Source organism: Polypterus senegalus, chromosome 12 (genome assembly GCF_016835505.1).
Source record: "Polypterus senegalus isolate Bchr_013 chromosome 12, ASM1683550v1, whole genome shotgun sequence".
NCBI classification, from domain to species: Eukaryota; Metazoa; Chordata; class Cladistia; order Polypteriformes; family Polypteridae; genus Polypterus; species Polypterus senegalus.
The window spans coordinates 25107848-25132752 of NC_053165.1; the positions used below are offsets into that span (position 1 = coordinate 25107848).

A 24905-nucleotide genomic window follows, 5' to 3' on the forward strand; every position below is an offset into this window, starting at 1 on the left:
ATGTCGCAAACTAAACTTCATCTTAAAATGAATGTTTAATTTATTAGATTTTCTCAAACCCCGTCATTAATTAATGTAGCACATTAAATGCTTTATATTAAGTGTTCCCCGACCCAGTTGTTAATCTAAACTGACTTCCTCTTGCAGACAGACAGCAGACAGCGATCGCCGCACATTGACTTCATGATATTCCTGCTCTAAGAACATTCAGAATACTAACATACAGTACATGATATCTTCTTCACGATGAAATGCATTAAAGCATGTATTAAACATGGGTGGCGGGGGCACGGTGGCGTGGCTATATATAAACTTCATTATACATGTTTAATTATGCCATCCATTCAGGGTTGCGCCCATCCCAGCAAGCATCTTGTGCGAGGCAGAAGTAAATCCTGAATGAGGCGCCAGCACATCGCAGGGTGAATACGTGAAACACATAAAGTAGCAGGGTCAATAATACATAACAAACCCCCACATCCTACATGTCTTTGATAGGAAACTGAAGCACGCCGAGTTGACCCACCAGAAAAAAACATGCAAACTCAAGGCAGGGAACACCCGGAACCCCCTTGCTGCAAAGCAGCAGCGCAACCACCACGCCACCGTGCCCCCATATATGCTTTAATACATTTAAAGTTCTGTACATTTTAAGTTCTGAAAACTCTAGGGTCTAAGTTTATAACTTGTTTTAATTTCACAAAGACATTTATCGTGTGGTGATTGGTTATGTGCAGAAAGAAAAAGCAAGGATAGGAACTGGAGGTTTAGTACGTCAGATAGAGACAGCGCGCATGCAATAAAGAAAGCCCGCTCAGAAGAACATCCATTGAATACTGCGTTCGTGTCTCCGATCACCACATCACGAACCCAATATTTACACAATATTTAAGTTAAACCTGTGCGACACCCATTCATATATCCAGTTTTTTGGAGCCTCGTCACACCTGTCATAAAGTTCACTACACTGAACATACACCTGGGGACCCCGCAATGCAAGGGAGCAGCACTACAGCCACGCCACCGTGCCCCCGCCACCCATGTTTAATACATGCTTTAATGCATTTCATCGTGAAGAAGATATCATGTACTGTATGTTAGTATTCTGAATGTTCTTAGAGCAGGAATATCATGAAGTCAATGTGCGGCGATCGCTGTCTGCTGTCTGTGTGCAAGAGGAAGTCAGTTTAAGAAGCGCATAGAGATTAAAAACTGGGTCGTGGAACACTTAATATAAAGCATTTAATGTGCTACATTATTTAAGACGGGGTTTGAGAATACCTAGTAAATTAAACATTCATTTTAAGATGAAGTTTAGTTTGCTACATTCTACTGACAAAATACACTAGAATAAAGTGGAAATGTCGACTTTAATCTCGACATAAATGGCGAGAATAAAGTGGAAATGTCGAGAATAAAGTCAACATGTCGACTTTAATCTCGACATTTAATTTTTTTTCTTCACTTTGTCCGTATTTTTTTTTTCACCGTGGCCCTAAAACGCTTCTGTACAAAAGAGATTTATACAGAGCAAGACTGTGTGACGGCCCCTGACTCAGACTGTCATTTTGATTGAGTGGATTTAACTAGGGAGACAATTCTTTTTTTCACACAGTGCCAATTGCTATTGCATAATTTTGGTTATTAGATAAATTTAAAAGTGTTACTTGCTCACTCAGGTGCGTTTAATCTAGCGCTACTGCAAAAAATGATAAGACTCGAAAATAGTGAAAAATGTGTGACAGACGGAATCGAGAGAAAGGTAAGTACTAAAACTCTAATGCATGAAGGTGTTTTTTTCCGACAAGGCGATGTATACTGCAGATTACTCTTTAACAGAACGCTGTCTCCTCGTTTTGTCAGTATTTTATTCTCCTGATAAAAGCGCGCCTGGCCAGTGATGGGGCGGGGCTGCCTAGAGTCTCTCTCATTGGGGCCACTCCCTTCTGGTCCCGCCCACCTGTGACCTTTGAGCTTGTGGCTCGAGGCAGATGGAGAATCCAGAGGTGTGCTTGAGCTAATCTGCTCAGCACTGAGTAACACTCAGACCTCAGGAAATGGCGATATCCTCGCGTGTCCACGTACTTCTGTGCAAAAAAGTTCTCTTTCTGAGCAAGGCCGTCCCGCGGGAACCGCTGGTCTTTAGCAGGTAAGTCCGTTACCTGAAGTGATAGCAGAAATGTTGCGTCGACCTTTGCAGGTTAATGCGGATGGGGATGTCGGTTTGCGGGGTAATCAGAGTAATAGAAAGGTAACGTGGTGGGACGTTGAGCACGTACTTTAGATTTGACACCCCGAGAAACTGCTGACACTCCCAGCGATCGGCAGGCTAGCGACCTCGCCGATGCTGTCATACGGTATTGGTGCTCATGTCCAGTTGTTTCGAAGCGTCGGGGAGAAAGAATAGGCCTTGGGGCGAAGTGAAAGGCACTCCGCGAGGCACCTGTGGAAACTGCCATAAGTGTAGGGCTGAAGTAGTGCAAGGAATAAAGTGATGGAAACACAGTTAATCAAATTTAAGGTCGCAGGCGATGGGATAATGACATAGCGTCCATCGCAAGGCACTGGGCCAAACTGAATTCTTTTAACTTAACCCGCATGTCTCGAGGGATATGGAAGAAAAGGCCATACAGGCAACATCCAAGCATAGGATCCGAGTATGGTATGTTGGATCCATGAAGTGATAGAAAGGGGTCTAATGGCTGTTATGAAAGTTCCCCCACAGTCACATATGAACTCCCCATGATGCAATGATCATGTGAGAATTTCTCAAGAAGGTTTGCTTCCAATATTGAACAACTGATTAAAAAACCCCCTTGAAAAACCTATCATTGTAATGTGCAGAATGAACCCTGGACTGTTTGTTCAAGAACCAAAACTTGCTGCAGAAGCACAATCAGTTTCACTAACACAGTTAGTCTTTAATGCCCAGCTTGTTTACGAGCCTGTGATTGGTGTGTTCTGTGTGGATATCAACAACAGGAGGAGGAAGAAGAGGTGTGTTGAGGAGAATACCAGAGAGATGGTTGTAAGTCAGGGGATGTATGGTGTTGTACTGTGCTAGCCATTATGAATGTAGTGAGAAGTCAAGCAAAATGACTCCTTTTATTGGCTAGCTATAAAAACATTACAATATGCAAGCTTTTGAGGCAACTCAGACCCCTTCTGCAGACAAGATCAGCTCTGTCAAACTTGATCGCAGTGGCTGATCGCAGAAGACCTGATTCATTCCTAAAAACGTAACAAGGTGCAGTCTTCAGAGAGTCTCTGTCAGATTGTCTGCATTTTGTATTTGAGATCTGCCAAGAATCCCGGTAATACTTCTTATCACCCAGGGACGATGCTTTTAAAGCTTTTAAAGACCTGATGGCTTAGGTATTGAGCCATCTTAGCCATTAACTCACCAAACAAGACCTAAAAAATGGTCTCTTCATATTTGTAAAAGTACTTATGATTAGAACTAGATGGGGATCGACCACTGCTCAATTTATTTCAATACAGAGTGATAAGCAAGAGGCATACTTGGATGGGACACATGCTTAAGTGAACAAGTCCAGCACAGAATTAGCAGGACAACCTGGGAAGAACCAAAGTATCAGCCGCAGGGAGCAAATGCGGACTCCACGTAAAAAGTGTTGCAGTCAGCCCAGGCCACAAAGACATTCAAGCGATGCAGAACTAAATTACAGAAGGGGTTAACGAGTCAGTATTAGGTATAAATATGTAAGGTGGACTTAAAGGAAGCCCATGAAAGTTGAATGGGAAGGCAGCCATGTTTAAATCAGGGTCCAGTACTAACTTTTTGTAGATGCATTAACACAATATTTGAAAAGATCTCTTTTAAGATTATTTTTTTCATGTTCCAGATGCTGTTCTTCTAGGTTGAGGAATCAGGGTTCTGAGAAATGCATCCAAACAAATGCTCATTCGGTGAGATTTATGTGGCAGGGAAACATGAAAGACCGAAACGTGGTCTCTGAGGAAAAGGACTTAATGAAGTTTATGCCTTAACTAAGATGTCACTGGTACATGATACCCCACATGAGGCAGACTCTCAATTTGAACTTATGCTGGTCTCCCACAGCCATTTATTGAAATAAGCAGCTTTACAAAATATGCATCATCAGTGGTGTAGCAGGATATTACATTGGCACAGTGGTTATTACTGCCGCTTTACAGATCAAGGGACCTGGGTTCAGTACCCACCTTGCTATGTGGATTTTGTACATTCTGCCCTTGTCTTTATGTGTTTTTTCTTTTATTAAGGCAATGATTTCCCACCCCATATCTCAAAGACAAAGCTTTAGGTTAATTAGTTTGTGTTAGCTTACCCTGCAGTAGAGGGACATCCACTGCCCAATTGAACTTGTGCCTTATGCCAGTGTTTCTCAGCATTTTGGTGTTGTGACCCACCAACAGGTGTGTGAGGGTCCCACTTAGTGAATCCATCGTATAGCAGCGGGCAACCCACTTTTGGCTGAAAAACTCGGCCTTATACTGCTGGATTCGAGTGTGCTCCATCGCCCCATGTACACAAACTACTCCTACATTTTTTTTGGATCAGTCATATATAAATAAAATGGGCCAGGTTTTGTAATAACATTGGTCAATACCTCTTATAGCTCAGGGCCTTGATGCCAGTGCTTCTCCTGCGCTTTTGGCGAGATGCTTTTATTAATTACAGCTTGCGATCCACTTCTTTTCAACGACATGGTCTTGTGCACCATCCGTGCGAATGCTCACGCAGCACTTCCACTTCAGCCCGTGCTCTGTCAGGTAACAGTCAAAAAATCTTAAACAGTTCCTTACGTAAGTGCAAAAATTGCAAATCACCGTCAACACGTAAGCGTGAACTAGCAGCCTTTATTGCTATCAGTAGCCTGATCAACTTGTAATGCGAAATGCGAGTTTTCCTTCCAAGTAGTTTGAAATGTCACACATGTGTCACGCAATCGTGTCATTTGACAGTGGTATATCCTATAGTTTTTCAGGCGCTAGTCTCATCCAGGATAACAGATGCCATATCCAAGGCTGCAGAGAAGAAGAACACCTCCAGTGATTGTGCGTGCGTTATTGTTTTATGTAGTGCTGTAGGCGACCTTGTATGAGGTTACTTGTGCTTTGGTGTTCGCTGTTGGCGCTTCAAGGCAACTTTCCTGCTCGCCACATACTTTCAGTTTTCTCTAACAAAAACTTGAAGGGTTTATTGACGTAACCGGTGTGTTATCTATCTATCTATCTATCTATCTATCTATATATATATATATATATATATATATATATATATATATATATATATATATATATATATATTAGCAGTTGGAGATCCACAACGGGAGAAAATGAATCACGTATCAACAGCTGAGTAAAGACCCAACGAAAACCACACTTAATAGAATAAACACTGCTCTGACCAAACTCCGGAATAACAACCACCTCGATGCACAGAATTATTATAAAAAGAAATCCAACGATGCTATCTGCCCTGAATTTTACGGACTCCCGAAAATACATAAAACACCACTGAAATTCAGACCAGTGGTCAGCCTAATAGGCGGACCATCCTACAACTTATCAAAAAGACTTTTCCAATTACTCAAACATCTAACTTTTGATTCAGAATATTCTGTGAACAGCGCTGAGTTGGCATTACAACGCTTAAAAGATGTATCCGTCTCCGAGGATGAAATCATGGTCTCTTTTGACGTTGTGTCGCTATACACCATGATACCGATTCATCTAGCCACAGAAACACTTTTAATGAAACTGGAAAGTGACCCCACTATAGAAACAAGAACTAAGCTATCGATTAAAGACATACTACACCTAATATCACTCTGCCAAAAAACTCACTTTCATTTTAACGGCAAATACTATACTCAGAAAGAAGGCATGCCAATGGGATCGCCGTTATCAGGACTTCTAGCAGAACTGGTAATGGCAACGATTTGAAAACATGACTCTATCTCAGTTCACACCCAAAATTTGGATACGCTATGTGGACGACACATTCGTCATAATAAAAAATGATCAGCTGAACGAATTCTACAAGCACATCAACTCAATATTCCCGACAATCCAATTCACAATGGAGAAATACCCGATACATCAGCTTCCTGGACATCTACATCGAAAGAAGTAATGACGCCACCCTGACTACTAGTGTTTACCGTAAAGAATGCTATGCAGACAAGATATTACACTTCGCCAGCAACCACCCGATATCTCATAAACGGAGCTGTGTTAAAACTCTATTCAGAAGAGTCCACACCCATTGTAATACGAAGGAAACAAAAATGAAAGAGAGACGCTATCTCTTCCACCTTTTCACTTCAAACGGATACGCGAAAACATTCATTAATCGAAGCCTACACAGAAGACGCCAAAAAACTCAACAAACAATTTACTCGAATCATAACCTCCACCCAACCTGGCACTCACTCCCTTATCACCACAATGTGTCTGAAGGTGCTGCACGCATCCTGGCCAAGTCAAGTGTCAGAATAGCACACAAACCCATGAACAATCTGCGCACAGTCCTCTTTAATGCCAAAAACAAGAAATCGACAGCAGAAACACTAAACGCAGTATACAGCATTCCATGCAGTTCGTGCTCAGCGGTATACATAGGACAAACTTCAAAAAGAATCGCAACACGTATACACGAACACCGCAACGCAGTCAGAAGAAAGGACGCACTGTCATTGAGCAAAGCATTAGTAAAGCATACTAAATCAACAGGACATACATTTAATTGGGACGATGTACAAGTAAAATTTAAAGCCAATAATAAAAGTGCTAGAGAGCTGGCTGAATCCTGGTTATCAAATGAGAACGCCATCAACAGACACTTGGACATAAATCCAGCATATACAAACTTAAGAAGAACTTATTCTTAATAAACAAGACTTTACTCCCAACAACCTCGCCCAAACACACGGACCTAGCCACGCCCCCCCTCCCCCTGTAAGGTATTGCTATATATTGCCTTTGATTCTTGTAAGTCTAAGCATTATCCTCTGATGAAGACCCCTGGTAGGGGTTGAAAGCTCAGGAATAAAAACTACTTTATGATACGTGATTCATTTTCTCCCTTTGTGGATCTCCAACTGCTAATATGCAAACCGTATCACAGACCTTCTCTTCCATATATATATATATATATATATATATATATATATATATATATATATATATATATATATATATATATATATATAAGACAAATACCACTGAGTCACTCATCACGAAATCTCCCAAAACATGAGGACTTGGGACTTGAAATTTGGAATGTAGGTTACCCTTGGCCCATAGGTGCTCGGTAAGAAACGTTTTTAAAACTTTCGTGGTCCAAGCGCGAAATTTCGTATAGTTTTTTAGACCCGTTTGTATGTCAGTCCGCTTTTCACGATAGAACTACTTAACGGATTTAGATCGGGCTTTTTTCTTTAATTTGCTTGAACATTCTGTTTATTTTGCGACTTCCCTCATCGCGCTAAGTATCATAGTTCATTTGCGGTACCGATTTATTAGTGCGAATCCGAGTGAGACTCATCGGGCTGTGGGGCTCTCCTCACTCACGCGTCTGCCTCGATGCGTAACCTTAACTCCGGTTAGTTAGCAAACGAGAGAACTACTTAACGGATTGAGATCTTTTATTTATCTATAATTTTCTTCAACATTCCGCTTGATTTTGCGACTTCTCTCATTGCGCTAAGAATCATAGTTAGCTTGCAGGAGCGATATATCCATGCTATTTAGAGACAGAGGCTGCGGGCCGAGGGGAGGGAGAAGAGTGACGTGAGGAGTAGAGAGCGGGGCGGGGCCCTCCTCCCTGTCCTCTTACAACATGGGCGGAGCCACGGGGGACGGCTAGTGTTTCCATAAACCTTCCCAATTTGTTTATCTTCATACAGTCATCTGCTAGGATATTCAGACATAGACAGGGTTGCCTCAGAAAATCCCCACTGAACAAAAATTGTATATAGTAAAATGTAAAATACCACCTTTAATGAATAAAATGTGTAAATGTCAGCTGAATATTTGAATCGCGTGCGCTTGTGTCGTCGTACGTTTGTTGCGAGGAGTACTATTGTGATTATTTTGTGATAGTTCTCTTCTATATATGTGCTTATTTACGTATATGATTAGATTATAAATGTTTATATATCTATAATTATAATTTAATTAAAATTATCTCATTTTTTTTTATCTTTCTTAGTTCCCTAACTTCTTTTTCTTTCGGTCGCTCGAAGTGGCGACTTTCCCGAACTGTGATTTTGGCAATCTGGCAACCCTGAACACAGAAGACACAACGGTCTTTCCTCATCTTGTGCCAGAGCAAGACAGACTTTGTCATATTTTGTTGACTTCGGTGTTGAGTGACTGCCTTTGCCTGACTGATTTGTCTCAGAAGCGTCACCGGTCCATGTTTTACTTCACGTTTGTTTTAGTGTTCCTATATTGAAACACGTAAATTCAACTTTCCACTATACATTTTAGCACATCCCTAACCTGGTACTTATTTATTTTTTTCTCGACCCCCAGAGGGTCGAGCCACACACTTTGAGAATCACTGCGTTAAAACATAATATGAAACGTTCGACCCGTCACAAATAAAACTGAGTTATGTTTGTCCGCTTTTTCTAGGAAATTTGCCGAAGCCCAGCAGCAGGGCTGGTTTCGTTCCTTGTTTGTACACAAGGTGGATCCCAGGACAAACGCCCACTCTAGCTTGCTCTCCAAGAAGGAAACCACTGGACTGTATAAGATTCAATGTAAGAGCCCTGTTTGAATCATTCAGTATGAAGGCAGCAGGCAGAGTAGGAAACTTGGGCAATTATTGCACTGGGGGGCACACAAAAATGCATACCCAGTCAGAAGCAGGACTGCCATGGAAGGCTTTTTGGGTGGGCATACTTCGCTTGAATTGGCAAGCATCATGATGGAGTAAATAGTAACCAGAGTTTGGTATATTATAATAGGGCAGCTTAGCCATTGTGGCAAGGCTTGTTATTCAATATAAAATTGGCAGAGCAGGCCTCAGAGAATAAACACTTGGATTTCTCTTTTCAGTTCATAACGTCAAGCCGGAGTGTCTGGATGCCTACAACAGCCTCTCGTGAGTGACATTTTTCATATTTTTTTTTTAACTTACTCTCAACTTGATCTTGTTGAATAGGATGGACACACTTGTCCGGCTCAATGGCACAATGTTCAGTGGTTCAAATTGCAATGTATAAACTCTTGGTTAGTGTGGCAGCAATAGTGTGAGACTGACGCCCTGGATTGTTTGGACCACTTTCAACTGAATGGTCTCCAGACTGCCTGATCTTGCTTTTTGGCCCAGTCTCGATATGATGAAAGGCTTCCTAGTTTCCTTTTGAAATGCGCTGTCTTCTGTATCTCCTAACACCCCAAGTCCACTGCTCTTCTCTCCCAACCACTGAACTTCATTCCATATGCAGAATGAGAAACCAATTGGCATTGACTCTTGGTCACTTATATGTAAGGGAAGGTGCTTATTAATATATAGTGGACTCGTAAAGTACTCAGACCCCTTTATTCCATCCATTTTCTAACCCGCTGAATCCGAATACAAGGTCACGGGGGTCTGCTGGAGCCAATTCCAGCCAACACAGGGCACAAGGCAGGAACCAATCCTGGGCAGGGTGCCAACCCACCGCAGGACACACACAAACACACCAAGCACACACTAGGGTCAATTTAGAATCGCCAATCCACCTAACCTGCATGTCTTTGGATTGTGGGAGGAAACCGGAGCGCCCGGAGGAAACCCACGCAGACACGTGGAGAACATGCAAACTCCACGCAGGGAGGACCCAGGAAGCGAATCCGGGTCTCCTAACTGCGAGGCAGCAGCGCTACCACTGCGCCACCATGCCGCCCTCTTCACTTTATTGTGTTGTAGATTTCATTTTAGATGAGAAATTTGCCATTTTTGTCCATCAGTCTATACTCTCTAACCTATAATGACAATGTGAAAACATGTTTTCAGAAAGGTTGGCAAATTTATCAAAAATTTATCAAAATCAGATCCTTTGCTGTGGTGCAACAAATTGTGGTCTGGTGCGTCCTGTTTGCTTTAATTCTCCTTCAGATGTGTTTAGAACTTGACCAGAGTCCGCCTCTGGCCAGCTGCACTGACTGGACATCACACTGCATGTCAGGAGAAGCCATAAGTCCAAGGAGTTCCCTATAGACCTCCACGATCAAACTGTGGTGAGGCACAGATCAGGGTAAGGGGATGAAACCATTTCTGAAGCCTTGAGTGTGCACAGGAGCAGAGTGGCCTTGATAATTGTGAAATGGAAGAAGTTTGGATCTACCAGGACTCTTCCTAGAGGTGGTTGTCAGAACCCAATGGTCACTCTAACAGAGCTTTGGAAGTTCTCTGCCGAGGAGGGAGAACTTGTCAGAGGGACAACCATTTTAGCAACACTAAATGGATCAGGCGTTTATGGAACAGCGGCTGGACAGGAGCCATTCTTAAGAAGGACCCGGAGAGCATGAGGGGACAAAAAATTCTGTAGTATGACAAGACAAAAATTGAACTGTGTGGGCAAAACTCCTGTTTTTATGTCTGGTGAAGACCAGGCATAGCTCATCTCCTGTCTAATACAATCCCTATGGTGAAGCATGGTGGTGGCAACATCACGTTATGGGAGTACAGGGACAGGGAGACTGGTTAGAATCGAGGAAAGGGTGACTGCAGCCAAATACAAAGAGGTCTTTGAAGAGGAAAACCTGCATCAGGGTGCACGTGATATCAGACTTGGGGGGCACAGGTCAACTTGCAATATGCCAACAACCTGAAGCATACAGCCAGGACAATGTGGAGGGGCTTTGGGCCAAGTGTCTGAATGGCCCCACTGTAGCCCAGACTTAAACTCCAGGAGCAGGGACAGAAATGAGGGAGTGATGAATGTAGCGAGGTCCTTGAAGAAAACCTGCTCCAGGGTGCACAGACCACCTTCCAACACCACAATGAACCGAAGCATACAGCCAAGACAACAGCGGACTGTCCTTGAGTGGCCCCGCCAAAGCCCACATTTATACCTCCTAGAACGTCGGTGGAGATCCCTGAGGAGAGAAGTTTAGCGATGCTTCCCATCCAAGAGGATCTGCCAGGAAGAATGAGATAAACTGGCCAAATGCAGGTGTGCAAAGGGCGTCAAGACTTACCCAGGGGCTTCTGCAAAGTACGGAATTGAGGGTCTGAATACTTATATGAAAGGAGAGATATCAGTTTTTTGATGTTTAAAGAAATTGCAAACCTGTTTTACTTTGTCATTATGGGGTTTTGACTGCAGATTGGGGAGCAAAAAAAGACAAACGTATCCATTTAAAATGAAATCGACAACACAATAAAGTGTGCAGAACGCTGAAGGGGTCTGAACGCTACAAACACTGACTGGTCTTGTCTTCGTTTGGTCAGTCAGAAAATGGACAGATAATAGTAAGTGTTACTTTAGTCAGCTTTTTCTGGCTTTGCTCCATGCTGCTGATGACACCTCACCTACAAAGGTCTTTTTAAAGACCTTGTGGCACCATATGTGGCTTATTAGGGCGGGTAAACACCAGGCCTCTAAACCTCCATGTGCTTGTACGACTTTCACTACACTCTTTAAGTTGCAGTGCTTCACTTGGGGGTCCTTATTAGTGATGTGGACCGAAGGGGCGATCGCGAGTCATCCTGAAACCCAAGCACCGATAAGGAAAGCCAAAGTACAACAAGAATGGGGTTTATTAAATGGATAGAAATATTTATAGCAAGGGGGGCAATAAAGCTTACATGAAGGGTAACCAACACAATCGCAGCCCCTGAGGGATGGCCGCTCTACTTACCTACTGTATAGTAAAGGCTTCACTGCCCACCTTCCAAACTCTACACTTTGACACCATGCTGGCCTTACATACTCCTACCAGATGACCCTTTGTCCAACATTAGTGAAGATCTCATCTGGCCGCCAGAAGGTGCTTTTAAACACAATAGCACACTTCCTACACCCTGGACAATGTCATAAGGCCTGGTGGGCATGCAGGTGGACCTCCCACCTAAGCACACCAGGTCATCCTGTGTATGTCTGACACCATTGAGTTGTACTGATGAGGACCAAACTGGCTGCCCTCCCACTATGCTGAAGGAGCTACCAGACATGTTGGCCTATGCAGTACATTGAGGAAGCCCTTATAATGTATCGGGGTCATGAAAATCATTTGTGCACCCCCTGCTGGTCACAAAAGGTGCCAGGGTTTTATTCATAATCCATCCATTTTCTAACCCGCTGAATACAGGGTCACGGGGGTCTGCTGGAGCCAACACAGGGCACAAGGCAGGAACCAATCCTGGGCATGGGTGCCAACCCACCGCAGGACACACACAAACACACCCACACACCAAGCACACACTAGGGCCAATTTTAGAATCGCCAATCCACCTAACCTGCATGTCTTTGGATTGTGGAAGGAAACCCACGCAGACAACATGCAAACTCCACGCAGGGAGGACCCGGGAAGCGAACCCGGGTCTCCTAACTGCGAGGCAGCAGTGCTACCACTGCGCCACCGTACCACCCTTTATTCATAATCATAATTATTAAATTTATTTAATGTCTACTGTATACTCTAACTGGTGGACATGTGATTATGTATAACCTCTAAAGTATTTGTCATTTTTTGTGAACGTTTGCACACTTTGTGTTTGCTTGATGGACTGAATGGTTTCCTCTCATTTATCATACGTCTAAAGTTTTTCTGTTGATTCAACAGTCGAAACAGTCACCAGTGACCTTTGCAGTTTCATTGAAATGTACTGTATCGTCGTCTTTACCTCAAGTGTGACCCTGAATTGGATGTAAGCAGGTACAGACAATTGATGGGATAGTTTTGTTTTTTTTTAAAATCACAGACAGATAGACATTTAAGGCAAATTCGTTTTTTTAGGTGAAGAAGCTAAGCTATTCCTACTCGCTAATAACGGCACCAGAAAGTAATTAGCAAATGCAAGAAAGAATTTCGCAGTGACAATAATGACCCTGTAAATCTATAAAGTTACAGCAGATTGTGATGGATTCAGATTTTGTATGGAATCTGAAGTAGTGCCCTTCAAAAACATAAGTAAAATAAAACTAAATAAGTGAATCCTTTCTATGAATTTAGTTCATGTAGTCAAGCTTTGTTTCACATAAATCTTTTAACTTTTCTTTCACGTGCTTCCAGTAGTGGCCACAAGGTGGCAGCATAAACACACTTCCATGAGTCCATTTTTCATAATGCGGCTCTCTCTTGAGTTCTTTAGAGTTGACGGCGTGTGAGAGCCTATCCTGCCAGCCTCTTCGTAGTACAGTATATGTGGCATTGTCCTTGAATCCCAGAGCAAGTCTTTAAAAATCTTGGTGGAAGGACATTGTCTTTCAGGGAGGTGTTGGCTTTGTGCAGATTGAACTAACACAGATGGGCAGGGATGAGCCCCACTTGAGTGCCACGAAATAAGGAAGGAACCAACTGTGCATAAGGGTGCCTGTCCACCTTACACATCAGGACAATTTACAGGGAGCAAATTACACAACACACACCCTACTGGAAAGTGGGGGGAAAACCTACACTGACACAGAGAGAGAACGTGCAGCCTCCACACAGACAGTGCCAGGGCCAGGAATTGACACCACATCCATAAAGGGTAGGGCACTTGGCACATCCGATGCTAATCTTAATATAGCCAAATGTTGGGGGGCAGCCACAGCTGCACAGTCTGCTGAAATTATCCATGGCATTGCCAAAAATGAACTGCTGGGCATTGATGCCTAATGCACCTCCACCGCTAGTAATTGGCCAACTGCAGGATCATCAACTGGGAACCACACCTCGCTGATGTTTCACCCTTTAATCCCAGTATATCTCAGAACAGTAGGCATGTCTCCCTATTGCCATATTGATAATAACATCAATTGATGTCACTGTTTCATGACATGAAGCCATCCTGTAGGGAGAAACTCCAACATGCTCTGCTCGCAAGCCTAAACTGTTTGCCAGGTAGCACTATTGTTGTACAGACAGACCTGTCGGAGGATTTGGAGGCGGGGTTTAAAAAGGTCAGCTGGATTGTGAGAGTGAAGGTGGAGTTATATTTGACTAGACTCCTCCCCCTTTTCGGGAAGCAGTCTTTCCATTCTCGCCGCGACGCTCCCCAGAAGCCGGGCATATCGTTTGCGAAGACATTCCTCTGCACTTCCTAAGTGGACAAAAAGGCAAGCTCTATTTCTTTATACTTTATTTGTCAATTTTCACCTAAAGCTACTTCATCTCTTTTAACACTGCAGAGGACAAAGAATCAACTTTATTTAACTGCTGGTAATGCCAGTGAGGCAGTGTGGCCAAGGCTTTGGACTTCAAACCCTGAGGTTATGAGCTCAAATCCTGCTACTGGCAGTGTGTGACCACTTGACCTATCGGTGCCCCAATTGGAAAGTCACTTTGGATAAATGCATCAGGGAAACATGTAAATAATAAAATAAGTAAAGTTTGCAGGCAGTATGGTGTAGAGGTTAAGGATTTGGTCTTCTAATGTTGTGTGTTCAAATCCCAGTACTGACACCTGGTGACCACTGAATGAGCCTGTGCTCCAGCATGAATGAGCCTGTTCTCCAACTGGAAAAACAAAAGCAGTGTAACCAACCGTGTCTCAAAAGTTGCAACATGAGAAGTAAACTAAAGTCATGGCACCACCTGTAGCCACCGGAATCTTCCACACGGCCCCATTAAAAGCCACTGTTTCAGCATACGGCGCTACCCACCACCCTCACACTAGATAACAGGAATCGATAAAGTGAGAGGGTGCCATCCTCACGTGGGCACATGAATCAATTAAATGATTTGCTAGACATTTGCTTCTTCATGAAAGAAGGAGCCGGTGCTAGAGAAGAATATACTGGACACATAAGGAGGCAGAGGCCCCCTTGGGAGTGAATGAGACAGCCACAAGGGGTAGTGTTGAGGTCGATGGGGTCTTTGCAAATCAGCAACAAATGAAAGTTGGCTAAACGGGTTTGTCCTTCCAACTGTGCTGCCCTTTTCATCCTGTGATGTATTAATACAAAATGTCACTAGATGGGCTCTTTTCAACCAGCCAGCACTCACTTATTGAGTTCTTTTTAAGTTTTGAAATCCCCAACTGAAATGTTTGCTATATATATAGGAAGGTGGTGAAGCAGTTAGTGCTGCCTTACAGTTTCTTGTGTTCAAGTCTGTGTGGAGTTTGCTTGTTCTCCCCTTATCTGCATGGAGTTGCCTCTTAATTTCCCTAAGGAAGTGCTGGTTATGTTGGAAGTTCCAACTTGGTCCCCTTGGGATTAATAAAGTATCTATCTATCTATCTATCTATCTATCTATCTATCTATCTATCTATCTATCTATCTATCTATCTATCTATCTATCTATCTATCTATCTATCTATATGTGTGAGTGGGCTCTCTAATGGGGCAAATAGACTTTGGCTCCCAGTGACCCTTAGGCCACATTTTTTGTAATGTGATCAGATTCCAATTTTTGCAATTGGTGTAAATCATCTTTAAAACCCTAAGATGTCTGATTTTTTTAAAATCACGTGCAGGCCACTTTCAAACGTGGTACTGAGTTCCACTTCAATTCCTCCCCGCACCCCATATCTGATAAATTTTTAAATCAGATCGTCCCTCAACAATGTGTCTTGAGTACATGTGTCTGTATCATGTAGGGTAGGAGGTTCTGTCTGGGGGTTCTCTCTCTTCTCTCTCCTTCCATTGCTGTTATTTGTTTGTCTCATCAGTGAGGTGGTTGATCTCAAAATGAACTGTGAGATGACAGATCATAAGATGCCATAGGGAACATCATGTAGCAGGCCATGTTGATCTGGTCTTTGCTCAGAAGCTGGAAACGATGAGATGACAGTTGAAAGAGGCGGATCCACAAATAAGCAGAATTAACACAGGCCATTGCCACTCCTGGCGATCCACAGGCTGATAGCTATGAGAATAAGAACTTGAGCAGAAGTACCATCAAGACCAAGCATGGCTACGTCCTGAACACTCATTAAATGTATCCATTCACTTTCCTAACCCACTTAATCTGAGATCAGAGTCGTGAGGGTCTGCAGCATTGGGCTGACTTTCCCAAGTGTGTGCCTGCTGCACCGAGGCACCTGCTCAAGTGACATCCTTTCAGTGCTTGAGCCCAGGTGGCAAGATGCACCTGTCCCCAAAAAAGACCATCAGCTTTCTCTTTTTTTGGACTGCAGGGCAGAGGTTCAACAGCGGCTGCACCGAGCAGAGGACTACCCTTGTGAGATTCTGGGTAGCTGGAACACCTGGTATGGAGAGCAGGATCAGGCGGGTAAGTGATTGATCGTCCTTTGTGTGACTACTGTGGGCAAGGGTGGTAGTAGTAAGTCAGCCCAGAGATATTATTCTGTTTTGTGCCGTGGTCGCAAAAGTAAAATGATGTCCTACATGAAAGCCAGCCAAGCAGCCTCAGACGTGCTGCCCGCTTACCCGAATCACATGACTTTCTGATGCCCAGTCTATCAGTGAATTCTGGGAAAGCGGTTGAATGCTTTTCATCGGTTGTGCTAATGTGTTGGTCATGTTTTGCCATCTTTTGAGTTTTGGCATTATTTGGTTTTAGAGTTTGGTGCGATGTGGGGGGTCTACCAATCCATGAAGCTGGAACCCCCCCATCACGAAAATATGTATTCATGCAAACAAATGACGCATTTAAATAAGTGGTGTAGCGTTGTGAATCTGAAAGAAATAAACAGTGCACTTGAATATGGGCTGAGTTTGTAAATAATTGTCTTGTTTAATAAGCTCACCAAAATGTAACACATTCCAAATTTTAACAGCAGAATTGTAAGATGTAAGGAAACCCAAAGCTAAATCTTTAAACAGGAGAAAAGGAAAAAAAAAAATCCCTTAAAACAACCAGAGTCTTGGATTTATGATATTAAGTGTTCACATTGATGTGTGGTGTAAAGTGAAAAGAGGGGATGCAGGCTAAACAGATAAAGGCGCCCGGTGGGCGTGATATCCCTAAATCTATAGGGATATCCTAAATCCCTAAATCTTACAGCTTCTCGTTTAGACGCCATTGTGTTTTGGTTGAAGGGTCCGTGAATATTGATGAGTTAGTTACCTTAGATTAGCAAAACCCACTGAAATACAGTAGTCATGATTTTTTGCAGTATAATTTCATCCACTAGATGGCAGCAGAATACCGTCCTAAGAGTTATTCAGGTTTTACATTGTAAAGTGGATGTCCTCCTGAGTGGTTTAACCTTAATAAGATAGAATTCCAAGCCTGAGTCAAACTCGGGGTTAACACCAAGGAGATTACTACAGAATATCAAACTCCTTAACTACGTGTATGAATGTTTTTTTTAGTTGTTCGTTTAATCTGTACAAGTAAATATTTAGGACATGCAGGTCTAGGGGAGAGCCATATAGGGAGGACCCCAAGTGGACCAGAGATTAGCCTGGTGGTGTGGCTGCGGACTATTTACCTGTGCAGTATTAAGAATCTCACTCGTCTGGAGTTCATACCACGAGCCCCACTTGGTGGTACCCTCTTAAGTGTAATTGGGTCTCCGTTTTCCTCTTTGCAGTGCACCTATGGCGATATTCTGGAGGTTACCCAGCCTTAATGGAGTGTCTGAACAAGCTCCGGAAGGATAAGGTACTCCGTCATGTCATTCTCTGTCCCCTGACTTAGTTTTCTTGAGCCTGTAGATATGAACAGCTTGTAAACCCCTCATAATGGTCGCTCATCTGCTTCCCTGCACCACCTTTTTCATCACAAATCTTTCAGGCACTTTCTTATGGGTGACAAATGCTCTGGTGTCTTCTTTCACTTAACGCTGTTCAACTGCAGTTTTCCAGTTGTATCCATGTGTAGGAGTACCTGGAGTACCGCAAGGAGCGCAGCAAGATGCTCAACTCCCGCAAGAATCAGCTGCTTCTGGAGTTCAGCTTCTGGAATGAGCCAGCGCCCCGCCATGGGCCCAACATCTACGAGTTGCGCACATACCACCTGAAGGTAAGTAGGGGGTCCTTAAATGGGGGGGGGGGTCACACATGGTGATAACCAAGCTGCATTGCCCACCCAACATCCTCCCATGGCTACTGGCTTGCTGTTTTCTTTGTTTTTGGTGCTGATCCTTTTTCATTTTGCCTTTCAGCCTGGCACTATGATTGAGTGGGGAAACAACTGGTGAGTTCAATTTGAGCTTCAGTTCCATTCGTTGCACAGTACATGATAAGCTTTCATCAAGGTACACCACATGCCCGTTTCCTGCAGATCTCGAGTCGAGGATGAGCTTCTGCAACCTTATTCTGGAAATGAACCTGTGCCTGTAGTTCAAGTTGAGATGTACGATCAGACATGCAGATTACAGTGTAATTAACACTGGCATTTCTGTCCATCATGGGCCATACACACAAGTATGCAAGTATTACTGGTCCAGGCAGTCTGATCTCACTCTATAACCCACTGTTCACATGTGTGAACTTCCTACTGTGCAGTAGAGAGTCCCCTGCTCTGGAGTGCACCTTGATATGAAGTAGAGGATTGACTCTGCGCTTTCTAATATGGAGTTGAGAGTTTACATCTGTGTGCTCTGTTCTGGAATATGGATGGCCTTCATACTGATCTGGAGTAGCGGATACACTCTAGCTTCCTTTGTTCAGGAGTAATACTGTAGTCATTGGTCTAGAGTAGACAATACACATCTGCACCTCCCAATGTGGAATAGGGGTTTCGTACCTGTGCCCCCTGTTCTGCAGTGCAGTCTGATCTGGAGTACAAGGAACACTCTGGTTCATTTTGTTCTGGAGTAGAGATAATCTGCTCTGTAGCTTGGTCTAGACTATAGGGTATCCACTGGTGACCTTTGTTCTGGAGAGATAGGTACACTCCATTACCCACTATTCTAGTGTTGTGAATACACATCTTCACTTTCTAATATGTCTTCTGCCTGCTGTTCTGGAATAGAGGATATAAATCTCTGCAGCCTGATCATGTGCCCTTTGTTATACACCATAGCATGCAAATATTCACTTTCTGGAGAAGACGAGTCACTCCACTAACTTGTTCTGGAATAGAGGATATGCATTTCTGCATGTTTTGAAGTAGGGGGTGCACTCCTTTATCCACTGAATACATGTATGCGCTTTCTGATGTGGAGTAGGGGTTCCACTCCTATGCCCCCTGTCCTGGAGTCGAGGATATGCAACCGTGTATGCTAATCTGGAGTACAGGGCACCCTCCAGTTCGCTTTGTATCCTGGAGTGGTCTATTAGCAAATGTTCTGGAGTAGTATGTGCTTTCTAATTAAAAAGTTAGAGGCTTTGCTCCCCTGTTCCCTGTTCTGGAGTATTGGATATTTGTCTCTGCTGCCTCCGCTGGAGTGGAGAGTATGTTTCAGAGCCCCTCGTTCCGGGAGGCTGGGAATACCTGTTTACACCTTATTTATTATTTTTCTTTTGAGTAGTGGATACACATGCTTTCTAATTTGGAGTAGTGGGTTTACTTTTTCACTGCCTGTTCTAGGTAAAGGCTTGTTTTAGTACTTTCTAAGGCATACAGACAGACGGACAGAATACATTTCTGCCCTCTCTGTTCAAGAGTAAGGAGCGGAGTTCTGAAACTCCTGCTTCTGAAGTAGGTGGTAAAATTGTGTGTTCTTGACTAAAGGAAGGATCCAGAAGTCATTTTCTGCACTAGACATTATCCATCTGTACTTCGTTATCTTCAGTACCCAGTACACTCCTCTGTGCCTGATCCTATACAAAACGGTAAAATGTAGTGTTCCCTGTTTTGGACTGTAGCTCATTGCTCTGTACTATAGAATAAGATCTTCCTCCATGCTCCAATGTAATTTGTGCTTCCTAATCCTGAGTAGAAGGAATACTGTACTACTCTTTTTATGTTCAGTTGTAATTAATATAATCATATGCCCCTGGTTTTGAGAGTACATGGTAAGATTCAGTGCTGTTGGATTTAAAACTGGAGGAAATGAGATCCTGTGTCCCATTTCTGGATCAGAGGTTATCCATCTTTCCTTCAAAGTCTGGAGTGGAGTGAATACTCCTGTTTTACAACAGAAGACAAGATCCAGTGACCTCATTTGCGGACAAAAGAGTATATCCTCTTAGGATCCAGAGAACAGCCTTGGGGTCTATAGTTAAAAAAAAGAACAGCAGAATATTTACTCAAGAGACACCAGGTGGGGTTGATACGGATTTCTTCTGTTTGCAGGGCTCGGGCCATCAAACACCGTCAGGAGAACAATGAAGCTGTAGGGGGCTTCTTCACTCAGATTGGGGACCTGTATGTCGTTCATCACCTCTGGGGTCAGTGTTATAACAATCAAAATGTCTGCAAACCTGCACAGGAAATATAGGCTTGAGATCCATCTCTCTGTAGGTCACCATCTAATGATGAGAAACCTTTGAGCACTGACAGCCATATCTGTTTCTTCAATGAAACTATATAGCATCTACTGTATGTCTAGATCTATCTATCTATCTATCTATCTATCTATCTATCTATCTATCTATCTATCTATCTATCTATCTATCTATCTATCTATCTATCTATCTATCTATCTATCTATCTATCTATCTATCTTATCCTGCCTACTATACTAAAATCTATCTATCTATCTATCTATCTATCTATCTATCTATCTATCTATCTATCTTGCAAAGTTGACTGACTAATTCACTCATTCATCAACAAAGATACGATTTCCAATTTAGTTAAAACTGCTCAGGTTTGGCAGCATGGTACATCTCGGGCAGTAGGCATCTGCTAAGGAAGGATATTTCGATATATTAATTTTTACGGATAACCATCCACCTATGGTATAAAAACTAAATACACCAAAATCTCAAAAATGCCTTGACTAATTTGATTGAAATTCTTACGTTGTTAAAAAACGAAAATTAGCTGGTTTTTTTTTTTTTCATCTGTTAATAATCGTCTATCGAGTAGGACATTCTAAACCACTGCATCCCCCTTTTGCGATATGTGCTGACAGTTATCACATGGAGAAATGGGATATTCCAGTTTATGAAAATGAAGGCTGGGTGCAGAAGGGAAGTGAAAGGAGTAAAGTCCGGCGAAATTTGAAGAAGACGTGTTTAGCAAGTGTGCCATAAAGCTGAAGTGCTTGCCAGGTGCTGTGGCTGTAGGAGGAGCCAATTTTGCACAACTGATCTAGTAAGAAAAGTATTTTCTTAATTGCAATGCAGACATGGGGACTACATTTCCCATCAGTCAGTGTGCTGCTCCAGACCTTTCATCAGAGCTCACAAAGTTTAAATAGATGCATCAAAAAAAGCAGCATGTCATCAAAGATAGCAGCTGCTGTATTTTATTTTTTTTTTTTCTTAACTCACATAAATGTTTGGAAATATTTCTTCTGTTGGTTGACCTTAGGTGGAATTCTAATAAACAGATGGCAGGCTAATTGGTGATGACATACACTCTGTCACTTTAGGTTCATGTTAACCTAAAATTAATGGAGTTTTTCTTTTTTTTTCCTTTGTGGGGATTCAGCTTATAAGGACTTGCAGTCCAGAGAGGAGACAAGAAAAGCTGCATGGAGGAAGCCTGGCTGGGATGAGAATGTCTTCTACACAGGTACTGCCCTTTTTATAGACTGTTGGTATTTACAGTTGTCTGTTCGTTATATTAATTTTACAGTGCCTTTTCCTATCTATCTATCTATCATATAGTGCCTTTCATGTCAGTCTATCAATCCATCAATTGGTTTTGACCCCTAAATGGGTTTAGCACATTAGCCATTGGATGGATGAATCTATTTATCCTAAAATGTTCACCTCCTAGTGGCACATGATGCTTTGGTTGTCTCTTTCCATAACTGATTCCAATGAGATTTGCTGCTGGTTGCTGTCACATATTATGCACCTCATGTTTTGTTCTTAGCAATGTTGTATGGGTAAAAATACGTAACATTCATTATCAGCATCTATAAAAATTGTAATACATCCCATAGTTACAATAATAAAAAAAAAAAAAAACATTCTGACTCCATGGTTCTGTTGACATTAGGTTCAGGTTTAGCTTCCTACAAACCCCAAAACTCACCTTGAATGTCTGTTTTGAGTAACACTTCATGAAGGTTTTGGGACTATTCTCCTTGCTTTGCTCTGCCCTTTGTAACTATGGCAGATTAGAGATTTCTGGAAGCACGTATTTTAGCTAACCAGACTAGCAGACCAATAATGATGCAGTGTGCCTCACTGAGCCCAGCTGTGTACTGGGAATATTGTGGCAGGGTGACCATGTCCTTTTACTGACCCCTCTGTTTGTGTCTTGCAGTACCATTGGTACAGAGCATGGAGTGTCGCATCATGATTCCTCTTGAGAATTCGCTCCTGCAGTGAGGAGTGCTGCGGTTACCTGAATTTGCTTCCATCAGTTGTTTGTGCCTCACACTTGCACTCCAAAACTGCTATGACGACCCACTGGACACAAGGCCTAAGGAAGCGTCTCTCACTCTTCACGCATTTCTCCCTGGGTGGCATTTGCGATCGGCCTGACTCTTGGGTAGTAATCTGAGAGACTCATCGGTATGGTAGGACTCAAGCTTGGGAATGAAGCACATTCCAGGCATTTCCACAATCTTGGGGAGACCACCACTGCTTGGTGTGGACTTTGTGGGAGCCACCAAATATCAGCAGGTCTTGGGATACTGAAAACCAAACACAATGTGCTGCTCCTGAGCTCAGGAAAAAGCTAAAGGACAATGGATTGGATACGGACCATGTGACGCCATTCCTGTTGATTTAACAAATGGAAGTAAATCGGCAAGATTCTTTCCAGATTTGCTTTTACAATAAATATTTTTTTTATTCTGAGTCATTGAACAGTGACGGTTCTTCCAGAATTCTATTTGTTTAATAATTGCAGAGAATTTTGACAATATTTCTCTTTAGAGCTTGGGCATAAGTGACATCAATTTTAATGACTGGTTTTAAAGAAAAAGGAATCGATGAATATATAGTTCCTTTCATTATAAACACTATCGCAAAGCCATGAAAATTGTTTATTTTATAGCATCTTCTATAGCTTTACAAGCATTTTACTGTCCAGTTTATTTTTAGTGGACCTTTAATAACCAAGTTAGTGCTGCTTCCTCACAGCTCCATAGTCCTGGTTTCAAATCCAAAAAAAAAAACAAACCTGCTACTCTCTGGGACAACCTTTACCAAGTTTTGAACCCTTGTCTGACAGTTAAAGTGGTAAACCCACTCGCCCACCTAAAAGCCCCACACTACTACCTTCTCAAGAGCCTGTCCACGTTCAGCCGATTCCACAGTCATTGGCTCTATGAGTTGGTTGCAACTTATACCTGTCCCAGGTTCACTTTAGGCCAAGTCTTGAAATGACTTCTGGGGTCATTCCAGCCTGGGACACCAGGCTAAAGCATCCTCTAGCAGCACATGGTTTCCTTGCTTTCCTCAGCCATCTTGTCCCCTTGCTACCTTGTCACTGCTCTACTAGCCTGAGCACATGCACTGCCCTCTGTCGGCCTGGAGGAGATCTGCTACTTTTCCTCAAGCCATGGCCTAAAGAGAATTGGAGTTTTTGGTTACTGCTCGGCAGTCCTTTAGTGCTCAGGTGGCATCTCATTCTCTATTGCCTGTGTGCCCTGTCCTTAACCCCTCCCTGCATCCATTTTGGTGATACGCTGGGTACTGGAAGGCCTGTTCACATTAAATCTTCTGATCCTGTATACATACAGCACAATTCACATTACTCTGCTCTTTGTATTGACCATTCCCCCTGTTGACTAGGCCAATCATCACATTCACATTTTTTTTTTGTTTTTGGAAGTACTCTAGTATGAAACCATTTATCCCATATTTCATATACAGTAACATCTTCTTTATTCAGGCTGGTTGAGGAGAGCTGGTGATAAGGAACTTCATATTACTGTTATCTACATCGCTGATATGTGACTGAAGTAACAGCTCCCTATACCTGAACTTCTAGAACCCTTGGTGCTTGAAACCCCACACACACACACACACACTCACACTGTTTATTTTATCTCCCTGCCTGTTGAACCCAGCATATGGCCTGAAGTAGCTTCAGAGTCTGCTTCTGCAGTTACGAACGTCCATCTCCTTCTGGTGAACTTAGATGTTATTGCAACCCAAGGCACAAGTATAACACTTCAAAATACACCAATACAAAGTGTCTCCCAGCTGCCACTAACTAGTTTGGGCAAATCTCACAGTCATCTGCACATCTTTCATGACCATCCTATTTATCTAACATTTCTGGCATTGCTACTTCTTGGGGGCACTACATAACTGTATAGAGTACACTGCCAGCTACTAGCTGCTCACCCTTATGTATAGATTCCTCTGTCTCCGTTCTAAGAGCTGGACCCTCAAGCAGCTGCCAGCCCACCTTACTACTACTACTACAAAACCTTCAGATAAAGTATGGACATTGCCTGGCCTGTGTGTCTGAGTCTGCACCTCCATCAGACCTGACCAGCTTGGAATTCTGTCACATGGTATATACTGTGTTTATGTGTGAATATATATATATATATATATATATATATATATATATATATATATATATATATATATATATATATATATATATATATATATAGTAATGAGGGGACAACATATTTCAGAGAGCTGGGTGCCTCCATGGTATAGCCCTATTTAACAAGGGTGTCAAATAAGGGACAAAAAGGAAAGAACTGTCTATGATGCAAACAGAAAGCTAACAGCTGCATAACTTCTGACTTTCAACATTGCTGCGGATGCCCTTCATTACTCACACTGACTTCTGGTTTGGTG

General features: G+C 42.7%; 1 protein-coding gene across 1 annotated transcript; it reads left to right on the forward strand.

Moving 5' to 3' along the window:
* The first annotated feature begins 1962 nt into the window (after nt 1-1962).
* Nucleotides 1963-22937, forward strand: nipsnap1 (nipsnap homolog 1 (C. elegans)). Its single transcript, XM_039771706.1, has 10 exons — nt 1963-2149; nt 8650-8777; nt 9076-9121; nt 16295-16389; nt 17657-17727; nt 17947-18087; nt 18230-18261; nt 20308-20402; nt 21613-21696; nt 22399-22937. Exons 1-10 carry the CDS (start codon nt 2058-2060, stop codon nt 22461-22463), a joined length of 849 nt encoding a protein of 282 aa, XP_039627640.1. The 5' UTR covers nt 1963-2057; the 3' UTR covers nt 22464-22937.
* Nucleotides 22938-24905: the final 1968 nt, after the last annotated feature.